At 34.4% G+C, this 23811-nt stretch overlaps 1 protein-coding gene across 11 annotated transcripts in view; it reads left to right on the forward strand.

Annotated features, from left to right (window-relative positions):
* ZNF280D (zinc finger protein 280D) overlaps positions 1-23811 on the forward strand; it is a 302477-nt gene that overhangs the window by 241298 nt on the left and 37368 nt on the right. For 8 of the 11 annotated variants that reach the window (XM_078079286.1, XM_078079290.1, XM_036107002.2 and 5 more), the window contains 7 exons: positions 594-728; positions 2572-2879; positions 3346-3486; positions 5204-5230; positions 10759-10821; positions 16940-17058; positions 17209-17245. In XM_078079286.1, the coding sequence (XP_077935412.1) occupies positions 594-728; positions 2572-2879; positions 3346-3486; positions 5204-5230; positions 10759-10821; positions 16940-17058; positions 17209-17245 (830 nt within the window). Of the gene's footprint in view, positions 1-593; positions 729-2571; positions 2880-3345; positions 3487-5203; positions 5231-10758; positions 10822-16939; positions 17059-17208; positions 17246-17843; positions 19804-23811 lie in introns of those variants that run through there. The other 3 variants (XM_078079289.1, XM_078079288.1, XM_036107001.2) reach the window with 2 other exon arrangements.

Consider the following 23811-nt stretch of genomic DNA (forward strand, 5'->3'; position numbering starts at 1 on the left):
ATTAAAAAATCAGTTCCTCTGTTGCACTTGGCACATTTCAGTTGCTTAATAACTGTATGTGGCTAGTGGCTACCATATTGGACAGTGCAGCTGTAGAACATTTTCATCATTGCAGAAAGTTATATTAGACAGCACTACTTTATACAACCATTTCTATAACGACCTTCTTTGAAATGTCTGGTTAATTGAATTTATTTTACCAACTTGTCAACCAACTGGAAATAGCAAAAATTAAGAAGAATTTACTTTTGTCTAGGATAAAAACATAGTACAGCTTTTTTTAACCATATCATGTGTCTAAACACTTTAAAATTATAATTTGATGAGCTTTCACACCACTGTTGAGAGAACTTTCATTAGAACCTACAGATAGAACTTTTATGTTCAATTTCTGTATAGGAATAGACATTTTTGAAACCCAAATACTAATGCAGAGTGTTTTAAAAAATGAGATAAAATTTGCTGTTATTTTTATGGGTGATGTAAAATACTAGTTTTAAAATTATTTAGGTATCATTAAAATTAGAGCAATTTAAGGATACAAGATTTGTGGTTGTAGAAATTATTTTTCCTCCCTTTTTCTGTTAAAACAGAAAAAAGGAATACATCGTTGTACAAAATGCAGACTGCAATTTTTGACATGCAAAGAGAAAATGGATCATAAGACTCAACATCATAGAACATTTATAAAACCTAAACAACTGGAAGGATTGCCTCCTGGAACAAAAGTGAGTTTAAATGTGTTGTATTTTAACATTTTGTATGATAATAGAAATTAACTCCTGCCTTCTTTTATCTGTTGAATATACTTTAAAAAATGATGTCTCATTTTTATTAAGCCTTTAATTTTAGGTTTTATCATTCCTATATCTAGAAAAAAAACCTTCTGACCATCGTTTTATGGTCAGTGGTGTGTGCTGTGCTAAAGTGATATTCCTTTGTAAAAAGTGCAACTAGATTAACTATTCCCTGGGTCAGTGGGTTGTGTCAATTTTATATAGGCTGTGTTTGAGCTATTCCAGTTGGCAGTGTATATGTTGGTTTTATCTGCTAAACTATAAGATGCTTGAGATCAGGACTCATGTTTTATCTTTGTGTCCTCAGCATCTGGTATAGTGCCTTGAGTGCCATAGGTTCTCAGATATTTATTGACGTTGTTATTACTGAGTCTACTGTCAGAGAAGCAAGTTCTGCTGCTGGATAGCATTATGTTTTAAGTGAGCAAACAACATGTCTGACTGTATACTGATGATTGTAATTTACTTTTCCCTTTTTGCCTTATATACCTCTGTTTTCTCTGACTTCTTTATATACAGTCAGCTCTTGAATATTTGCTCCAGTGGAGGGAAACAGAGGCATGGATAATCCAAAGTGAAATAATCCCCAAAACATTTATATTTGGCTTTGGGTACTTACCTTTGAATGTGGGTATGTCTGTTATTTGAATTAACTAAAACAATATAAAGCCATGCTCTGAAGACCTAGAGCAAGAGAAGCTATCCAGCATCCTTCCCTGCAGTCCATTCATTCCATGCTGGAACTAGACATGCAGAACACTAATGTAAGCAGTGCAGTCCTCTCTCATATTTTCCCTTATTAATAATAATAGTAATAATATTAATAATGATACTAAATGTTTTTATAGCACCTTAGAATAAGGCTTTCGGTATGCTTTTTCATACATTCTATTATTTAATCCATACAGCAATCCAATGAGGAAGATAAGGCAGTTATTGCCCCATATTATAGATAAAGAAGAGGATAAGTTACTTATTCAAGGTCACATGGCTAGGAAGGCATGGTATGAGATTTAACCTCAGGTCTTTTGATTCCTAGTTCAGTGCTTTTGTGTGATACCAAAACACATGTATTTCATAGGACTTCCTCATAGTCTGTTCCTCAGATACATGTGAGAAGTATAGTTAAATGATTAATGAGAATGTTGGTAGGCAATTGTTTTTCATTGCCAACCAACAAATATAATTTCTGGATACTAAATGATAAGCTTTATATTAGTTCTCTTTAAGGAAATTCTAAATATTACTAAACTCTCCATCAGTATAATGAATTGATGTAACCACTCCCATAACCTTTGTATACATAAATCCTGCCTAATGAGCCCCTGGAAAGAGGAGGTCGTGTTTACTCTAGATCTTTTTGTTTTATAGTTTTTGAGGGGTAATGCAGGCCTTTCTAGAATTATTTTTTGGGCTCTGAGATTTAAATTTTGATCTCTGTGTTTGTGAATTATTTAAGTTATATCAGAGCATAAAAATAGCTATGGAATGTGCTCTTTCAGTAGTCATATAATTTGCATTAACTCCTAATTATACATTAATAACTGTTAACATGACTGATATCAATACAAAAATATAGTATTACAAGTGAATAAATATCACGTTTAATATAATTTAATTGGTATGAACATTTAGAATAAATGGAAGACTTATCCAATTATAGTTTATACTTGCCCTTTCCAAATACTCAATGTTTAACTTTTTGTTATACAGTGATATTTTAATACTAATGCCATGATTAATTTTCTAAAGCAAACATTATCCATTTTTGTAGGTTACTATTCGAGCTTCAGTTGGACCGCTTCAGTCAGGATCTTCAACTACACCTTCCATTAGTGCAAGCACTTCTACCCTTCAGCTCTCACCTCCAAGGACTAAAAATATAACTGCTAAAAATCCCACAAAATCTAACACAAGCAAACCTAATCCAACTAAATCCAATACAAGTAAACCTAATGCAAGTAAGCCTAATGGAAGTAAATCTAAATATAAATCAAAAATCTCTAATATGCAAAAGAAACAAAGCACATTGGCTAGTAGCAATAAAAAAAGTAAAGTCAATACAGCATTGAGGAACTTAAGGTAATCTTTTATTCCTCATATATAACACTAATTTAATCTTAAGTATAAAAACTTTATTTAATATAGATTTACTCTATTACACAGCTCTCTTGTACATTTATATGCTATCACTATGACATAAAGGCCAAGCAAATAATAAAAAGGTATTTTTTTACAACTATTGAACAGTACTTGAATTATTTTTTATAATATTCATTTATTATATTGGTATTATTATATGTTGTGCTTATATCTTGTGATGTTTGTATTGCTTAATTTAATCCCTTTTATGCCAATGAAAAACACTGACTTATGTTAGCTTGTTTACACTTACTCTAGTTGTTGTTCCATAACAGATTTTTCAAATTATAACTCTTAGATGTTCATTTAAACACCTTGGCCTTAATTAACAGAATATTAATAAGGCCCTTCCTTATTATTTTTGTTTTAAAATATATTTTTATCATTTTCTTTATATCTCCATAAGGTATCGTCGGGGAGTTCACAAGTGCATTGAGTGTTGTTCCGAAATAAAAGATTTTGCAAATCACTTTCCTACGTATGTCCATTGTAGTTTTTGCAGATACAACACTAGCTGTAGCAAAGCCTATGTAAATCATATGATGAGGTAAGATGAGTTAAACATCGGTAATTACCAATTAAAATTATAGTTCAGAAAGTTTGTTTTAAAACAGTTATCCTTTAAGGAGCTAAATGTCTCATAATAGGGAACTTTTAGGATAATGCCTGGAACTATTTTCCCAGCATCGTAACTCATCAAATTACTGGAACTAAAATTATAAGAACAGTTAGACTAAGAAATTAGGATAGGTTTGTTAGGGAAATGGTTTCTCTATGGGCATTTTTTTTTCCTATAGAATTTTTTAAATGGTCATTTTCAAATATAGAAAGTCAAATGTTTTAAATATATTTATCAAACAAATACATGTAATCTCATGAATATTATTCTTTCAAAGCAGTTACTTTGAGGGACTGTAGGATTTTTAGTGATCTTAGGAACTTTATTGGGTCTGTTTTTCTCTCTCTCTTTCTCTATAATCCATGGTCTCTGTCTGTCCTTCTATCCATCAAACCATCTATCCTTGCATTCATTCAGTGGAATGAGAGACTATTCCAGTCATGAGGCCACTGTTGTTGGGGAATTCTTTTTTATTAATTCATTCAACTTGGGTTATTTGAGTAGCTAATATTTGCTCTATGCAGAGAAAGCCTTCACAGCCCACATTGCTTTCATTTGTATCTCATTAATAGAGGCATCCCTTAGGATGGATTTTTATTTTTTTAAAAATAGTCAAAAATTGTTTAGATATAGAGCAGTTAGGTTGATTATTCAAAGTGAGGTGGTTTTTTTTTTTAAGTTAGAATTGAAGAATGAAAGTGATTTTCTTACAGATCATCAAATGACCTCTATGTTACTTTCTGGTCACTTCTCAGCTACTGTTTTCAAGGATTTGCCCACCTTTCTTGATGGATTAACACCTCTCTCATACATTCTTTCCTCCTTATTAGCCTGACATCAGGTACCTGGACTTCTTCAGTGCCAGTGCTTCACATCAGCTGTTAAGTTATTGTACCCCGTTTCTTATACCACAGTACCATTTTAATCTCATCATACCCACTGTTCATTTCTTTCCAATTCCTCTTACCCTGTAGGGTAACTCCTTTTGAGTTTTTAGGACTTTGACTCCTTTTTCCAGTCCAGCAGCACCTATTTAATTTTATAGTCAACCTCACCCTCAGGGTCATCTGTTTTGATTGCTGCTTTGTTTTTGCTCTGGAATCCTTTACATTTTTAGTCGTCCTCACTTGGCATAAAACCCAACATGAGACTAGAACATCTTCCTCTCCTGAAGTTTATGCTCAGTTCTAGACTACTCAACCGCTGTTTGATTCAATCAACTCTGACTTTGTGGTCTTTAACTTTGACTGGGTCCTATCTTTTTATTTTAAAATACTTCTTTATTTTTTAATACTTCTTTTTTAGTTTTTTTTTATTCTATTCAGTTAGCCAACATATAGTACGTCATTAGTTTTTGATGTCGTGTTTTATCTACAATGTTTATTTAAACTTTTTCCAGTACTCTGGAGATTTTATTTTAGTCTCGTAGCTGTTAACCTGGTCTACTAGTAAGTACTCAGTCGGAAGTCATCCTTTTAAATAATCTAAAACGTCAAATGTTTTTCTTGTTAACTTTTATTCTAGACATTGATCTCAGAAATCACGTATGTTCTATTTCTCCAAAGCTAACCCTGTCCCTTGTCTCCTCTAGTTCTTATACAGTCTTGTTCAGTTAACCTACAACTTCATTTCTTCTCTCTCCCAGGTTCCTTCTACTTATAAACATTTTCAGGTAATTTTTTTAAGATGAAGGAAATTTGTCCCTACTGCCTACTATCCTTATATTTTGTCTTCCTCTTACCATGAATATTTGTAATGGGGCACCTGGGTGGCTCAGTTGGTTAAGTGTCTGATTCTTGATGTCAGCTCAGGTCTCAATCTCAGGACCTCAGAGTCGTGAGTTCAGCCCTGTGTTGGGCTCCACACTAGGCATGGAGCCTACTTTAAAAAAAAAAGTGCAACTTTTTTTTTTAAAAAGCAAGTGTTTACTAGCTTATTTGTGATTCATTTCTTTACCTTTTGAATATCATCCCCATCTACCAACTAACACTGCTCCTTTAAAGATTATTTATCACCATGTTTATTCACTTTTTTTCACTCTTACTACTTCATGACTTCTTTAGAGTATTTGAAGTTGTCATCACTCATTTTTGAAAGTATTCTCTTTAGCTTCTGTTAAACTGTTACCACTATCTTTTTTCTTCCTTTTTGGCTACTCTGTTTCATTGCCTTTTCTTCCTTTAACTCATCATCCTTCTTTACATTTCCTTTTTTGGTAACTTAACCACTGTCACTTTTAACTTTCAACTTTAAATCTTCCAATTTTAATCCTTAGTCTTCCTGAGATCCAACTCTGTATTTCCAATTATTTTATATGTATTTTTACCTTTGATTCACTAGCATCTAAAAAGAATGAACCAAACATTATCATCTGTCTAGAATTCACACAACGACTACCCAAATACTCTTTCAGGGCATCATTTCTGTGCATGTGGAACACCAGCTGGAAATAGTTCACTATCCCAAGTTTCTTAAGCTCGTGAAGTTCTCTCGATCAGCCACTGTGCATCATGGCTTTCTGAGACTCCCCTTTTTGCATTCTGCTACTCTGCTTCCCAACTACTGCAGTGGTCTACACCTATATTCCATTTCCTCTAAACCAGGCCCCAGGCATCCTTTCCCCCAGTATACTGCTGTGTGGACAAATACATGGTTGCCTGAATGGGGCTTTAATTCTGCCCTTAATTTGTAGGGGGTCAAATTGGAAAACGTTTTCTGTTTTGTTAAACCAAGGGTCGTTTCACCTTTCCCTCTCCCATTTATCATAGGCTTCCCACCTGTCCTATGGAACCTTCAAATCCATTCTATTCCAACATTGCCGATTAGCCCACCTCCCTCCATACCCTTTTGCCAGTTCCCAGTGAGCCCCAACCCTGCACTTCCATTTTCTTCACACACTGAGCTCCTATTCATTGTTAGCCTCTTATGGAACTGAAAGCTTCCACTGCCACTTTTAGGGTTTGGTAGGTCTCTTTTCCTTTTTATCTACTGGTACACTTGCCTCCTTCCCTGTCTTAGGTATCTCCCATTAAATGGCCACCATTACCTCTGCCCAGTGTGGATTCATATTATAGGTTGAGTTCTGTATGTGTAGGAGCTTCATTTTCTCCAGAGGATGAGTACCTTTAATCTCTATCCTATACCACCTCTGTACTCTCAATTGGTCTCTTTCCCTCTGGTCTCATATTTGCCCCATTCCCGTAAACTGACTACTCTTCCCCAGAGTAAAGTTTATTGCATAACTCATTTTTTTTAAAAGATTTTATTTATTCATTTGTGGCACAGAGAGAGAGAGAGAAAGAGAGAGCATGAGCAGGGGAAGAGGCAGAGGAAGAGGGAGAAGCAGGCTCCCCACTGAGCCAGGAGCCCGATGTGGGGCTCTATCCCAGGAACTTGGGATCATGATGACCCAAGGCAAAGGCAGACGCTTAACCATCTGAGCCACCCAGGCACCCCTGCATAACTCATTTTTGTCAGTGGTGATTCCTTATTCTTTTTAAGTCTCTAGAATGTCCCTATTCTTCCTCTCCATTTACCTTCTTTTTTTGGGAGTGTCTGATCACCACAACCACTCACAAGGATCATTCCTCACTTTGAGCTGTGTATCATTCATTTATTTTGCCTTTTATTATATTTGTTTGTGTCTATATTATTTCCTTGAGAAGGGGCTGTTTGTATTCGCCTTGTCACCTAGCACATTACAAATAGCAAGTCATTATTTGCTGTAATTATAAAAAGCTCTAAATAAAATCTCAAGAGGATATTAAAAAATCTTGATGCATTTGGAAACTTTTTGGAATAAGACTCTTGAAGAAGAGCATCATTAAACATGTAATTTTAAGTGATTTTTTAAAAATAATAGTATTATTTGGGTTTGGTTGTTTAAATTACTGCACCTTATTTGCTTATAGCCTTCAGGTAGCACTAGAAGTCACCTGAAAAAAATGGAAACAAATTACCATATAATATTGTTATTCCTCAACATGATGTATAAGAAAGGTTTTTCTTTACATGTAATAGAATTAAGTTAATGGACATAAGTATTTAATATCTCTTTTTCTAGCAGAGTTTACTATTTGCTAAGAAGTATGGCAAGCTGGTGGTGAAGAATCAGACAAATCTGGATTTGAATCCAAGCTTCACCACTTATTTATTACCTGTGACTTTGGGCAAGTTACTTAACCTGACTCCCAGTTTCCTTTTCTCAAAAAGAAAGGCATTGTGATAATTACAGAAAATGTACTTAAAGTGCTTAATAAAATGATTTTTACTTAGGAGATGTTCAAGTAATTATAGCTGTTATCATTTCTAAGTTGTCATTATTAGATATTGTGGATAAAGTCCTTGCCTCTAATTTTAACAATTTTAGTAGGAGAGATAATATTTACCTAACTTAAGGTGGTAAACAGATGACTATGAGAGCACAAGAAGGTAAGAATGAGTTCTTTCAACAGGAAATAAGGGGAGGTATTCTATAAATGACATTTCACATGGGCTTAGAAGGATGATCTAAAATTTTTCTGAGGAAAAAGAAAGCTGGTATAACAGTTTGTTCCTGTACAATGGATAAGACAGAGCACTGAATTAATTTTTATAAGATATGTTTGAGTTCATTATATATTTTGTATAGATTTATTGGCATTAAGTAATAGTCATTAGAAGAACAATTGGATTATTGTGATAGCATCATCACTGATGTCCAGTCTACAGTCTGCCCCCTCCCCCCTCCAGTTCTTCCTTTCTTCTGTTACTACAGTAGGCATGTCTGATCAGGTCATTTTTGGCCTAAAATCCTTTGCCTTCCTAACATTAATAGTCATGAAGTTCAGATATTCTGGAGAGTATAAGACCTTTCAATATTTAATTTCTAACCACTTTTCCAGCTCCTTTAGTGCTTTTTTCCTGAAAATCCCTCTGTGTCTTGCTCTTTGCTTTGTCTGGAGCAAGGCAGTAGTGACCTTCTTAACTGAAATGAAGTCCTGATTGTTAGTTGGCTTCTATTCCATTTACGTGCAGTTTTCCTTCATGCAGCCACAAAACTTTGTATGTATCACTATTAACGTTTATCTTATAATTATTTATGAATATGTATTCATTCATTTAAAAGCACTTATTAGGCATTTATTCTGTGCTAGATGTTGTTTGACTTTTTCCCCTCCCCCCCACTCACCCCTGGACTTTGACAGCTTGCCCTCTTTTTTTTTTGTATCTTCAACCTCTAGTGTAATGTCTTAAGTAGTAGGCATACCATCAACATTGTTGATGTTCCTTTTGTGTTTCATTAGAAACAAAGTTGTTAATGGTACTGAATTGAGATTATTAAGAAAATATGGTCAAAGGGAGTTTTTTCCCCTCTAGTCTTATATAATGAGGTATAATTTATAAACAATGAAATTAACTTATGTTTAGAGAATAGCTTAATGAGTTTTGATAATTATGTACAGTCATATAACCAGGTGGTGAATTTTTAAAACCTGGACTTTAACATATGTTTTTACTATGTTGTTTTTAAAATCGTAACCTTTTTTCTCTTCTCTTAGATTTATTTCTATATTGTTATTAACTTTATGCAGATCTAATAGGAAAAAGGAGAATTTTTTTCCTTCTGATTTGTGAGCTATAGACTGTAATACAAGAATAATAATAAAAGGATGGAATTTGTGTAACAAATACAAATAAAGAGGCACTATAAGTTTTTTTTGTAGATTGGAAACTCTAAATTAAAACTGGATTCGGACAACTAGAATTTTAAAATTACCAACATTTTAATAAGTTACAAGTTGTAGACAGAATGGAAGCCATCAAAGACCCTAAAAAGTAATTTTTTTTCTCTTCTCAAACCAAAATTGTCTGAGGAAAAAGAAAAAATAACTTTTAAAAGTAACTTTTAAATCTCATTTAAAAAATAACTTATTTTGGTTCACATTCTTTGAGCATCAGATAAAATCTTGGATTTATTCTTCTGAAGAAACAGTTATGTGCACAAATTTTTGCATATAATTTCAGTGTTTCCTAACCCCCAATGTTCTCTTCTAAAAAAAAAAAAAAACCTACTTAATATTTTTGTGATGTTGTCTTATATTTATAAGATATTCATATAAATGTCTTATATTTAATAGTAGTTATCCCCAAATTGAAGAAATGATTTAGAAGTCTTCTGAGGACATTTTCTGGGGATTATAGCAAGTCACAGTATTTCTTTTCCCATACAGTACATGCTGTACTGATGATGGTTACCTTGTATCTGAGAGTTACCATTGACCTGGTGTGTTGGCTACTTTGAGTCTTTCAGTGCAAACTAGGGCTACCGCTTCTCAATCTTTAGCTTGCATAAGAATTACTGGAAAAACTTGTTAAAACAGGTTCTGGTAGGCCCCACTGCCAGAGATTAATTCAGTTAGGTTTGTGGGGGGACACAAGAATTTGCATTTCTAAATAAGCTCCTAGGCGATGCTGATGTTACTAGTCTATGACTCCACTTTGAATAGTACTGTGCTAAAGCTAATCCTGGGTTTCTAATACAGGAAAGCTTTCTTTACCAGATTTAAAAGGGTATATGAAAGCTATTATCATTGGCTACAAAGTTTGGTTATAGGTTCTCTGTTTTGTGTTTAGGGGGAGCATTATTTTAGCTCAAGAGTTCTGCTTTAGTTTGTTTTTTATAGAACTTCTACTAGTAATTGCAAAGAACTTTCTAAATGTTTGATTTTACAAATGCTAAACAGTGGCAATTAGCTGAAGTACTATTTACTTCACAGATCATTTGGATTTTACTCCCCCTCCCCTGATAATAGGCATGTTAAGATTGGAAAATGATTTTTAAAAAATGATGATTGATAATGATTCATGTTATTTGCAAAAATTTGTCTTCAACTCTTCCTTAACAGATGAAAAACACTAGTTTGAGGTACTTTACTTTTTAAAAAGAATTTTAAGTATTTCCTTTTTTTATGTAATGGTAAGGTACTGATCTTATAAGAATATACTTAGAGAAATATGTGTCATTAGAAAATAAAAGGATAAAGTGGAATTTAGGATAAAACATTGAATTAAACAGGGATGGCAAGCATTATTTTATTATTTATATCATGATCTTTTATGTAAAACTAGAAACTTTTAAGTACAAACTTGATAATAAAGCTATAAATTAATAAGACTTACTGTATAATAAAATTAATAATATCTGTTTTGTCTCTCCAGCTTTCATAGTAACCGTCCAAGTAAAAGGTTTTGTATTTTTAAGAAGCATTCAGAAGATCTCAGGTAACTAGTTGATCTTTTTAAAATCTTTATATTGAAAAATTATTTAACTTAAATTGTGTATATATGACATCTTTATTGAGATATAGTTCATATACCATTTAATTCATTCCTTTAAATTGTACAGTTCATAGTTTTCAGTGTATTTACAGAATTGTGCAGCCGTCACCACAGTTAATTTTAGTACGTTGTCATCACTCCAAAAAGAAACTCTTGTACCCATTAACGGTCATCCCCATTTCCTCCCAACTCCTCCCATCCCTAAGCAACCACTAATCTAATTTTGTTTGTATAGATTTATGTATTGTGGACGTTTCGTATAAACAGAATGATGCAATATGTATCCTTTGTGACTGGCTTCTTCCACTTAGCATATTTTCAAGATTCATCCATGTTGTAGCATGTCAGTACTTCATTTTTTATTGCTGAATAATATCCCATTGTATAGATCTAACATAGTTTGTTTATCTGTTAAGGTTATTTTAATTTTGAAGCCATTATGAATATTGCTGCTATAAGCATTTGTATACAAGTTTTTGTCTGGACTTGTCTTTTCATTTCTCTTTTGTACGTGTGTAAGGATTAGAATTTCTGAGTTATATGGTAACTCTATGTTGAGCCTTTGAAGACTTGCCAAACTGTTTTACAAAGTACCTCCACTACATTCTGACAAGCAGTGTGTGAGGGTTTCAGTTTCTTTACATCTTTGCCAACACTTGTTATTATCTGGGTTTTTTTTTTAAGATTTTATTTATTGATTTGAGAGAGATAGCAAGAGTGGGGTTGGGTACAGAGGGAGAGAGAGAGACGCAGACTCCTCACTGAGCAGGGAGCCTGATGCGGGGCTCAATCCCAGGACCCTGGGATCATGACCTGAGCCGAAGGCAGACGCTTAACTGACTGAGCCACCCAAGCGCCCCTGTCTATTTTTGATCACAGCCATTCTAATGGGTATGAAGTGATATCTTATTGTGGTTTGTTCTAATTTTTTAAAAACCTGATGTTAGGAAGACCAATCTAAATGATTGCTACTGGATGTTAGAGAGTTCTATTCATTATATCCTTAAACTAGAGGTATGATTAGCCTATATTCTCTTGCTAAATTTGTTTCAGTGGTGACAAGTGGTACCAAGATGATATCTTTATGCATTTATATTGTAAAGTGAGAACAAAAATAAGGCCTCCAACGATATTTGAATATTAAAAAGATATCTAAGATACCTAGTAAAATGACTAACACTTTTTTTAGTTTTGAAGTACATTTCTCAAACCACTGGAATTCTTGAAATTGTTAGGTAGCTTAATAATTCTTATTTTTCCTTTATCAAAGAGAAGTATACAACTTGCTTACTGTGCAGAAAGAACTATTGATGAATATTTCTAAAGACATTGATAATTAACTTTGGTTGTACCACATGCTTAACTCAGAATCAACTGAGCACCATTTTTTCTTAATATTCTTCGGAATTTTTTGGACTCTGTTGTTCTTTATTTTGTTCACATTGCCATTGCTACTTGAAATAATCAGTGTCTTTGCTGTCCTAAGCTAATATATAGAGATAAGGTTAGCCAGTACTTGTTTTGGTGCTTTGAGTTAGTGAAAAAGGTGGAACAAGGGATGATACTATGTTTCAGGGCCTTTGTACTTATTAGTCCCTGTGACTAGTCTTGTTCCCCAGATTTCTGTATGTATTCCTTTATCTACTTTGGGCTGCTACTCTGATCAGAGTGAGCCTTTCCTTGACCACTTGATTTTACCTTGTATCTTCTCCCCTGTGCTTCACCCCAGCACTTCCTATCTCCTTTTTATTCTACATTTTTATCCAGATCATCTTTCATAATCTGACATACTGTGTACTTTTTAAAATTTTCTGTGTCCTCTCACTAGAATATGTGTAGTTTGGATTTTTGTCCCTGCCAGGCATTGACTAGTGCCTGACACATGGTAGGCACTCAGTAAATATTTGTTGAATAAGTTAATGTATATGTTGAAAATTATTTATATGAACAGTAGGTCCCACCTATGCTATAGCTCATAGGGATCAGTAGCTCACAGGGAAAGAAAATTTTGATTTAGTTTTAAAAATATAGTAGTATAAATTCTAAAACATTTACTGAATTCAAGGAAATGGATTAAGATTATATTAGATGTTGCCTTTACTGAAAATTTTTATAGGAATAAAAAAAGGTTTTTTTCAAAAGATGAGATTTTGGTTTGATTTTTACCTTACTGTTGTCAAGCTCAGTTATGTGTGTGTTTTTTTAAGTGAACTATATGATTTTAAAGATCTGGAATACTTTTCTTTCAACTGGAATAGTTCTGAAATAAAAAACTGGTCAATTTCTGTGAATGGACATAACATACTTAGGATTGTAGAACAATAATTTTTGTGATTACTCTTTTGTCTGAATGGAATATTCATTCTTTGGCTATTTATTATACATCTGTCAGGTACATAATATAGCGGGTCTTATGAAGATGACAGTGATGAATAAGTCTTGGTATCAACCGTCAGGGAATGTATAGTTTATTGGGTGGGAGATAAGGGGTGAATGTATAAAACTATAATAAAGCAAGGAGGACCTTTAGTAAGCGCAATAGGGTCTTTTTTCCAAAGGGGAGGGTGATAACTTGGAATGATCTGCATAGGTGTTAGATATACTTGGCTTTAAAGAATGAGCATTGTTTATACTGATAGAAGATGCACAGAGGCATTTGAGTTAAAAGAAATAGCGTGAATAAAGGTGCAGAAATGAAAAAGTACAAGGCATACAGAGGGAATGGCTAGTAGTAAATGGATGGAGCATGAAGTTTAGATAATAGTAATAAGATTGCAGTCTGGAGCAGTAGTTTTAAGCTTAGAGCTAAATTGTGAAAGTGTTGAAAATAAGGTTAAGGAGTTTGGACTTAATTTGGAGAGCATTAGAGAACCTTTGATATTTTATATAGAATCAAGTGATACTGAATGAAGGTTCAATAGCAAGGTAAGTTATAGATGCATGAATCCTATAGATTAGGAGTATTGTGGTAGTTATGAACAATTTAGTAGGGCCTAAGTTAAAATGATGAGGCAGTATTAATACCATCATGTTTAAGAATATGGGCTCTGTCTGGAATCGAAGTGCTCAGTTTCAAATCTAGTCCTGACCTTTATCAGCTCTGTGTCCTTGGTCGTTTACTAAGCAAACTTTTTTTTTAAAGATTTTATTTATTTATTTGACAGACAGAGAGCACAAGTAGGCAGAGAGGCAGGCAGAGGGAGAGGGAGAAGCAGGCTCTCTGCTGAGCAGGGAGCCCGATGCAGGGCTCAATCCCAGGACCCCGGGATCATGACCTGAGCCGAAGGCAGCCACTTAACCAACTGAGCCACCCAGGCGCCCCTTACTAAGCAAACTTTATAAAAAGGTGATAAATTATAGCAACTACCTTTTTAGGTCATTAAAATATTTATGTGTTTATTTATTAAAGATTTATCTATTTGAGAGAGAGAATAAGAATGGGGGGAGGGGCAGAGGGAGAAAATCCCCAGGCAGACTCCCCGCTGAGTACAGACCCCACGCAGGGCTCCATCCCACAACCCATGAGATCATGACCCCAGCCAAAACCAAGAGCTAGACACTCAACCAACTGAGCCACCCAGTTGCCCCAAGTTGTTAAAATATTTAGATAAAATGATATGTCTAAAATTGTTAGACTGGCACAGTATAAGTACTCAATAAATATTATAATATTCTTGCCATAGTGAATATTTTAAGGAAGAGACAGATAACTGTAGTTTAAGCTTTACTATTGGAGGAAACATCGTAAGAAAGATCAGTCATGGGGCGCCTGGGTGGCTCAGTTGTTAAGCGTCTGCCTTCGGCTCAGGTCATGATCCCAGGGTCCTGGGATCGAGCCCCACGTCGGGCTCCATGCTCGGCGGGAGGCCTGCTTCTCCCTCTCCCACTCCCCCTGCTTGTGTTCCTGCTCTCGCTGTCTCTCTCTCTCTGTCAAATAAATAAAATCTTTAAAAAAAAAAAAAAAGAAAGATCAGTCAGGAGAAGTTGATTTGGGGAAGAAGTACATGATTTTAGTTTAATGAAGGTCAGTTTTGATGTGCTAATGGGACGTCTAGGTGTAGATACAGAGCACACTGTTAGACTAGAGCTTCAGGGGAGAAGTCAGTCTAAAGTATGTTACTTGTTTGTATTTTGTATATTGGCAAAACTTAAAATTTTAAAGTATGTGATGAACTTCCAAACCGTATTTATGCTTTGTTAATAAGTTGACAGTAACAATGATCACATTACATGATCTATTTTTTTTCACCTAAGCAAAAATCACTTATAAGCAGGATTTCAAAGAATCTCATGGAGGAAGAGGTGCAACCAGAACAAATAAGGGAAACAAAGCCATCAGTTACTACCATGGCTTCTCTCTAGTCTGACCTGCTGAAGCAGGATGATCTTGTCTTTATTATTTTCTCTGGACCTGGGTTCCATTTTCCTTCCTTAGTGCAGACAAGCTTTCTCTATTGGTGACTTGATCATACTAGTCCCAGTCTCCCACAACTTCCCAGATCAAGAAATTTGATTATAAATCCCAGTTTTACAAATCCTTGTTTAGTGAAGCCATGATGAGTTAGGCATTCCATCCCTGGTGCAAGTAACTATGACTAGTGGAATAATAATTTAGCTACTACTTACCATTGAGACTACTTTTGGTTTCTGCAAGGGCAGTTTGTTAATAGAGAAGACTATATAATTAGTTATTAAAGTTAAGCTTTTAAGTTTAACTTAAAAATATTCCATTTAGAAATCTAGTACATTTTAGTAATCACTTTCAAGAGGACTTTTAATTAATGTTTGATAAAGTTCACTTAAGTTGAATAAATTTTTTAAACAGTCACATTTACAATTCAAGTTCCTTAAATACCTTAACATCATTTATACATTTAATATATTTGATTTTCTTTTAAACAGCATTTCATATGCTTGACTCATAAGATCCAAAGTGCTTAATCTAGTAAATATAATAAATTAAACATATAGTGGTTTTCTAAGTTCTCTGAAATATTTCCATATTTTTGCAGGGTTAATAATATTTTTAAATACCTTTCAACAAAAAATCAAAAGTTTAAACAATTTAAATTAGAATCTGAAGGCCAGTGTTACATCCTGTATGCCAGTTATGTTTAAATATTTTCAAATAGCAAATGCTACACAGTCTGATCCAGTGAGTATAAAAACTATTCCTGAATTCAACAAAAAGTATTGACGGCTTTGGGAATTGTTTCCAAACATTTTTTAAAATTTATAATCATTATAGATTTCATTTAGGAACTGCAGCACTCAGTGGAGTTTTGTTAAGGAACAAGTAATTTAGGCCTCAGCTAGTGGACCAGTTCACCGTGTTCATATGCTAAGGACCAAGCTTTGGACATCTGTAGTGAATTAACTACTTTAGTTAATTCAGTGTTAAATGAGAATAATGCCAACCTTGGATAGTTTTGGTGAGAATTAAACTAAAAATATATGGGAAAACCTTTAACACATGGTACACAATTGATGGCAGCTACAACATCATCTCTTTTTAAAGCCTTAACGTTTCTCTTCTAATTTTTTCATCACCTAAATAAAACACTAGATTGTAAGCTCTGTTAGAGCACAGACTATATTTTTTGGTCATCATTATAATCACAATGCGGTATAATAGTACATAATAGTACAGTGTATATAAAGACAGCCTCAGTAAACATATATTGAGTGAATTAATACTATATCCTTGCTTTGCAGATGAACAGAGGCACAGATAGATTGTGACTTGTTAAAATGACACAAGTTGTTAGTGAGGCCAAGGCTGGGCTGTAGGTCTCCTGTCACCTAGTTTTTAGCATGAGTAGTAAAAGTTTATAAAACAAAAATACTTTCTGTAAATAAATGGTAGCATAATTTGAATATGGCTATTCCATTTTCCAGAGAATCATTTCAGTTATATCAAGTTTTATAACAAAAACGGGAGTGACAGTTATGACATAAAAAACAAATTATAGAAAAATAATCATTGAACTTATGTATGGATTTTTATAAAAGATGAAAACCTTTTCTTTTATACTATTTGCTTTTTTTTTTTTTTTTATAGGGGCATTACTCTAGTGTGCCTTAATTGTGATTTCATAGCTGATGTTTCTGGCTTAGATAATATGGCCACACACTTAAGTCAACATGAAACTCATACTTGTCAAGTTGTAATAGAGAAAGGTACGTATATATAATTGTATTACTTTGGATTTTTGATATTTATTCCAGTATTTTTGGTCAGCCACAATATGGGCTCTTTACTAAATCGTTATTCTCACTCATCATATTTCATGTGCTGTTTTAAATATAAAACTTTTCTTCTAATTTCAGTTTCTGTTTGTATCCCAACTTCTGAACATCTTTCTGAGTAAGTTTAATTTTTACTTCAGTGCATTTTACTTTGATGGATTTTAGCACTATTGCATTTTAAAATGTATCATTAAAAGAAATGAAAAATATTAAAGTTTTTTTTTTTTTTTTTAAAGCTGCTTGTTGAAATAGGTTCCTGCTCTTTGGAGCTCGTGACCTGGTGCAAGACAAGTTGGAATTTCCTAAGTTCAAAGTTCTGAGATGTTTTCTTACACAAAGGCAGTTAAGCAGCCAAGTTCATGACACTAGCTCTCATTATTCAGCAATTTTCAGCTTCAAATGGGACTAGATTCTTATTCCACCTTATCTTTGTGTCAGGTTGACATATCTTAACATGTGTTTTGGGTTTTTTTTCCAGTTGGCTCTCTCCAAAAATAACTTTTGTTGCTATGGTCATTTCTTACTTTGCTAAAATAATTTGTGTTTTTCTCTGCTGTACTTGCCTTCAGAATAATACATTCCAAATGATATGGCTGTTTGTCTTTTTGTGTTTTGTCTGCTTTCGTAATTTCTTATAAGTCTTAAGTTTTTAGGCCAGATGATTGTCTTTTTCCTCATCCGTTGTCTGTCATTGTGCTATTTTTCTTATTTTTCAGATGCAGAGGCAGCCCAGAGATTTCAAAAAATGTCCAGGGTACACCTGGACAGTGTCCCCCTTCGATGGACACAACTGATGCCTGTTCTCTCTTTTCAAGGAATGTGAATAATTTGACTGTGGGACCTGCTGTAGGTTGTGGTCTCAAGAAATCAGATTTTGGGGAGACTCCCTTCCTTCATGGCTGGCCTCCCGTCAGGCTGATGATGATTTAGCCAGAGATGGTCTCAGGGCCCACCAAATTGAGCACACCTTCCCACTGGGGGCTTTGGCTCTTGATCTTAAGCTTGTGGGTCGCTTGTGGCCAAGAAAACCCCATCAGATCAGTGCTTCAACATCCAAGTTGAAGTATAGTCATTTTGGCTGCTGCCTTTTAATCTTCATCTAGCATGAATGCAGTCCAAGGAATACAAAAGCTCTCTGGTTGTTAGGAAACCATGGTTATTTTCATGTCCTTGGAACAACAGGTCTCTAAAATTATGTTCCAAATTGCAGTTATTTTTCTATCATTTAAAATATATTACCCAGTACTAACTTTCCAGTTTTTTAGGAATACCAATTCTCAGATTTTTGAATTTTAAAAAATTTAATTTTGAACTTGGTTTTATGTTCTCCAAATTTACTGATGTCTATTTTATGATGTCTATTTTTATATTCTTTTCTTTAAAACTGTTGTTTAGTGTTTGCTTTGTTTTGTTAAGAACTCCAAGAGATTCTCTGGAATTCTCTACGGATTCCCTTATAGCTGCCTATTTATAGCTTTTTATTTTGGCTGTTGTTCAGACCATTTGACATTATTATATCCTCTGTCTTACTTCGGGATTATTATGATCAATATTATCTTAATAATTGTGGGTTTTAAAGTGTAAAGAATTGGCAAAACCTCTTCTTGCAGACCTTTAAACAAGTTTTAAAGTCACGTATTTGTACATCTAATATATAATATCCACTTAACCATTAACGTAGTCTCTTTGGGTAAAGGTAACATTAAAAATTATGGGGACCAATAATGTAGTTGTTTATATTTTTATATATATATATACATACATACATATATATATCTCCTCATACATATGTATATTTTAAGAATTTGACATTTGTTTATTTTAGTTACATTAAATATAGATCTACTAAACAGTTTTGATGCTATTAATTTCTTTTAATAAAAAATTGTATTGTTTAAGTGCCTCAGGAATTATTTACTAATAAAGAATTCATATGAAAGCTCTAGATTTATCATATAACTAGGAGGATTGCTTTAATTGTTTTATGGAGGCCTTATTATTATTTGGCCTACAAACTGAAAGCTATATCTACTTAATGCACCGTACACTGTTTTCCTCCAGGACAATTGAAAGGTCACTATACTATACCAATTTCTTGAATCTTAAAGACAAGCAAAATGCCTTTTGTAATCTTACCTGCTGTGAGGACAGGCAGGCTCTGAAAGTATGACTCAATTATGTTTTTTACTCTAAAATCAGAACTTCTTTAATTTTACTTAGAAAAGAAACTTAACACCAATTTAGATGACTGCATGTTATGTAATGTGCTCCTTGCAAATAATAATCAAAAAAAGTTCAATCCACTAGTGTTAAATTTCCCAACTAATTAGTACTGTAAATGAATGATTTTCCAAAAGCTTCCAAAGTGGCTTGTTTCTTAGCAAGTGGACCTGGTGATATACTAGTCTTTATTTCCTTATTTCTAGGATGTTTTGTCATTCACCCTCTTTCTACCCAGTTTTAAAAATATTTTAAAATTTTGCCCAGAAGCAACAACTTCTTTCCATTTGTAACAGAAGTTTCTTTTTCGTTTATAAATCCTTGTTCTACCTTGGTTAAAGCTCTAAACTACATTCTTGATATCACAGTGTAGGAGTACTGCTTTGTGTTCTTTCCTAGGACTCTATCTTAGAGTATTATCAAGTTCATTTTCTTAAATTTTAAACTCTTAAAGTTCTATCACATATAACTTCCTTTTTAAAAAGTTGGTATAAATAAAACACTTAAGGCAATTGGTACAAAATTTGCTTATTATACGCAGTTGGTTGAATTTTAATTTGGTGCTGATGAGTTACCATCAAGTTTATTCACTTGATCAGAAATTGTCATTTCATGCACGTGTGTTTTTGGTTACCACCAAATAAAAAGTGAAATTTAGTTTGAATCCATCGCCATTCTTAGAAAAAATGATTCCTAAACTATAGAGACTTAGGATTCTTGCCATATTTTTGTCACGTTTTGGCAAAACACCTTGCTGCTTTGGGCCTCATTTATTTCTTCAGTGATTTCTCAAACATCTACTTTGTGCCAATCTCTGCCCTTCTCGAGCTCATGTTTTATTTAGTGCTGAAAGACAGGCAATAAAAAGTAAATAAAATATGCAGTATGTTAGACTGTGGTCAATACTGTAGAGTAAAAGTAGGGAAGGGGGATAAAGAGTACATGGTGGGAGTTGGTGGTCAGAGAAGGCCTCACTGAGACATGACATCTGAGTAAAGACCTGAAGGAAGGACTGCAAGGAGACTGGGTTGGCCACAAATGAGTGAGCAAGAGAGAATAGTAGGAGATGGGGCCTGCAAGGTAATGTGGGCCATGTATGAATTTGGCTTTTACTCTGAGATAAGAAGCCATTCATTAGAGGATTTTTGAATAGTGGAGTCTTGTATACCTGAGTAAAAACTACAATCAACAAAAAACCTTAAATAGAGAAGAGTGTTTATATTACTCTAGTCCCTGTCTTGAGAATAAACTACAGAAGACCAAGGGCAAAATCAGGGAGATTAGTTGGGGGGCTCTTGTAATAATCTGGTGGGAGATGGCAGTGGATTAGGCTAAGCACCTAGCAGTGTGGGTGATAAGAGGTTTGATTTTGGATATATTTTGAATTTGTTGATAGTTTGAATGTGAAATAGAGAAAATGTTGAGGGTGACATCATATTTATTAATCTAAGCAAATGGGAAGATGGCATTGATACTAATTGATATGGGGAAGACTAGGAAGAACAAATTTGGAAGGGAAGATGAAGACTTTGGCTTGGAGCATGTTTTAGTTTGAGATGCCTGTTAGACATCCAAATGGAGATGTCATAGTCATTCACTTATGTGAAGTGAGGGGAGTGTTCTAGGCTGTAAATACCACTGAACATTTTTAAATGTCATGGGAATGAATACAAGTAACACCGGAGAAATGTGAATAAAATTGGTGTATCACTGTCAATATCTTGGTTATGATTTTGTACTATAATTTTGTAAGATGTTATCATTGGGAGAAACTGGACAAAAGGTGCATGGAGTCTCTATTATTTCTTACAACTACATGTGAATATAAAATTGTCTCAAAACAGAAGTTAAATTAAAAAAAGTCGTGGAACTGTATGAGATTACCAAGGGACACAGTAGAGATAGAGAGAAGGTAAGGTCCACAGATTGAGCTCTGGGGAATCTGACAATAGAGGGTTAGGGAGATGAAAAGGTATTGGCAGAGGAAACTAAGAGGGGGTGGCCAGTGATATAAAAGGAAAACCGGGGGAGTGGTGGTTTCCTTTTTGTAAAATATGAGTGCAGACATGTTGTAGAGTTCTGGGATTCTTTATTCAATATTGGTCATACATACATGTTAAAATTTGTTCTTAGGAGATGAGTACAGAGTGCCACATATCCTTATCTCTGGTAGCAGAGACTTTTGACCTTAAGAAAACCAAATGTCAACATTACTCCCAACACCTTTAACTCCCTACATGTACTCTCATAAAAGTAATTCTCTTATATTTTTACAAAAGAAAGTAACTAGGTCATTGTTTCCCAAACTGAATTGTGGAACTAGTGTGTCCGTAATTCATAAACTGGGGGGAAAGTTTCCGTGGTCAAATAAGTTTAGGAAATGCAAGTTAAAATTAAATAGATTCTTTAATATAGGATCTTTCCTGCTAGATGTGGGCTGTATCAACTAGTATATTTATTTGACCCTGGAGTTTTTTTTCCTTCAATACTTATTAACTTTTTGACATTAATTTTCATACAATAAGTATGTAGAATGCTGATCTAGAGGGATCATTCTTTGGATTCTCTGAATTGGGGAATAAAAAGTAGTTGTGTAAGGTGTTAAAGAAGATGGACTCCTAGACATTTCATTCACGTTTATGAATCTTTGTAAGGTAGAGTTTATAACTGGTTGCTAGCAATGTACATATCTTTTTAGAAATTACAGAAATAAAATGATATCCTCTATTTATAAAATCTAAGAAATACATAACAAGGACAGACCAGTTATTAGCTTATTCTGCCTCTGAATATAGCAGCAAGGGGCTTTTTTTGTTTGTTTTTTTTTTTTTTTTTTGGAGGGTATGGTTACCTTTAATGATTTCACACTAAGATGTTTAAGAATCTCTCATATTTATTTGTAGCTTCTCTTTGTCACTCCTTATGCTTAGTTCATCAGTATACCCACTTACTTTTCTTGAGACTATTACTTTTTCCAGTCTTTTATTATCTGTTAAGGAGTTTCTTACATTGTAAAGTTTTCCTTCTTGCTTAAACAGTGTCAAGAGGTCTTCCTTGATACTAGGATGAGGAGTTTTTATACCCAGCTCTACATTAAACCCTCTCAGAGTGCTAAAGGGACAGTGGTTGAATAGCACAGGCTCTACAGTTGATTGCTTAGTGTGGAGTTCCTACCCTGCTGTTTACTAGGGTGTGTGTGACCTCGGGTAGGTTACCAGATGTCTGTGCCCCATTCCTCATTTGTAAAACACAGTTAACAACAATGCTTGCTCATAAAGCGTTAGGGAATTAAATGAGTTAGTATATGCATATAGTACTTAGAAAGTAGTTGGCACATAGGAAGTGCTATACACATGTAAGGTTATCGTTGTTACTACTGTTACGTTACTACTCTTCATGATTTTATTTCTGCCTGTATTTTATTCATCTTCATTAGAATAACTTCAATTTTCAATCTGAGCTTCCAGTACCATTTCACAGATCACTTGTGTTAACTTTCTTTTTCTAGCCCAGTGTGTGTGTGTGTGTGTGTGTGTGTGTTTTGGAGTTACTGTTGAAGCAAACATAAGTAATACCATTAGATTTTTGGTATCTAAAGCTTACCAAACTTCTACTGTTAGAGAATGTCTATGAATCCTCCTAGGTTCACTTTAGTCATAGCTGTCTTTTCCCCCTAATTATACTGCCTTATACTGACTACACTATGGCTCTTCTCATATTTTCTGTCCACATCTCTGATTTTGAGATCCTTCTGCAGCCTCACTTTAGTCATTTTGGTATTTGACTACCTGAGTTTACTCTCCTCTGCAAACTTGGAGAAGCTACTGTGACATCTCCTTTTCTGCATCACTTCTTGAAATATAGGAACCTACTGTTTTTAATCCTCCACACTGAAAAAAAATCTGTCTCCCTACCACTCTGAAGTGTGGTGTCGTGAAAGAAGTGCAGCTTTGAAATAAGGCAGTCCTAGGTTTAAATCCTAGCTGGGTGTCTAACCAGCTTGTTGAGCCTCAGCTTCCTCATCAGTGAAAGGTCTCATTATAAGAAGTCCTTGCAGGGTGGTTGTAAGAAATAGAGACTGGGGATGGTTAAATCATTAACAAATAATTGAAGTTCTTTAGTTAAATATTTAATTAAAATTCCTTAGCACCGGCCTGCCAAAAAGTACTTAATAAACGCCATGTTGTTGCTGTGGCTGCTCCAGCTATTGCTGCCGGTGCAACTACTGCTATCACGGCTCTTCCCGTTACTGCCCCCGCTGTTGCTGCCACTGCTGCTGTTCGTACCGCAGTTCCTGCTACCGCTGATGGCAGAAGACCCTGGCAATGGCCTGTCCGTGGCAGCTTCTCGTCAGGGAGAGTTTTAGTGCCACCCAGCTGCACCGTAGCTGTTGGTAATTTGGGCTTACAGTTCCCAGGTGGCGCAGTCCATTCCTGCAGACTGCCACGCGGACGGCTCTTCACT

Source organism: Halichoerus grypus, chromosome 8, assembly GCF_964656455.1.
Source record: "Halichoerus grypus chromosome 8, mHalGry1.hap1.1, whole genome shotgun sequence".
Classification (NCBI taxonomy): Eukaryota; Metazoa; Chordata; class Mammalia; order Carnivora; family Phocidae; genus Halichoerus; species Halichoerus grypus.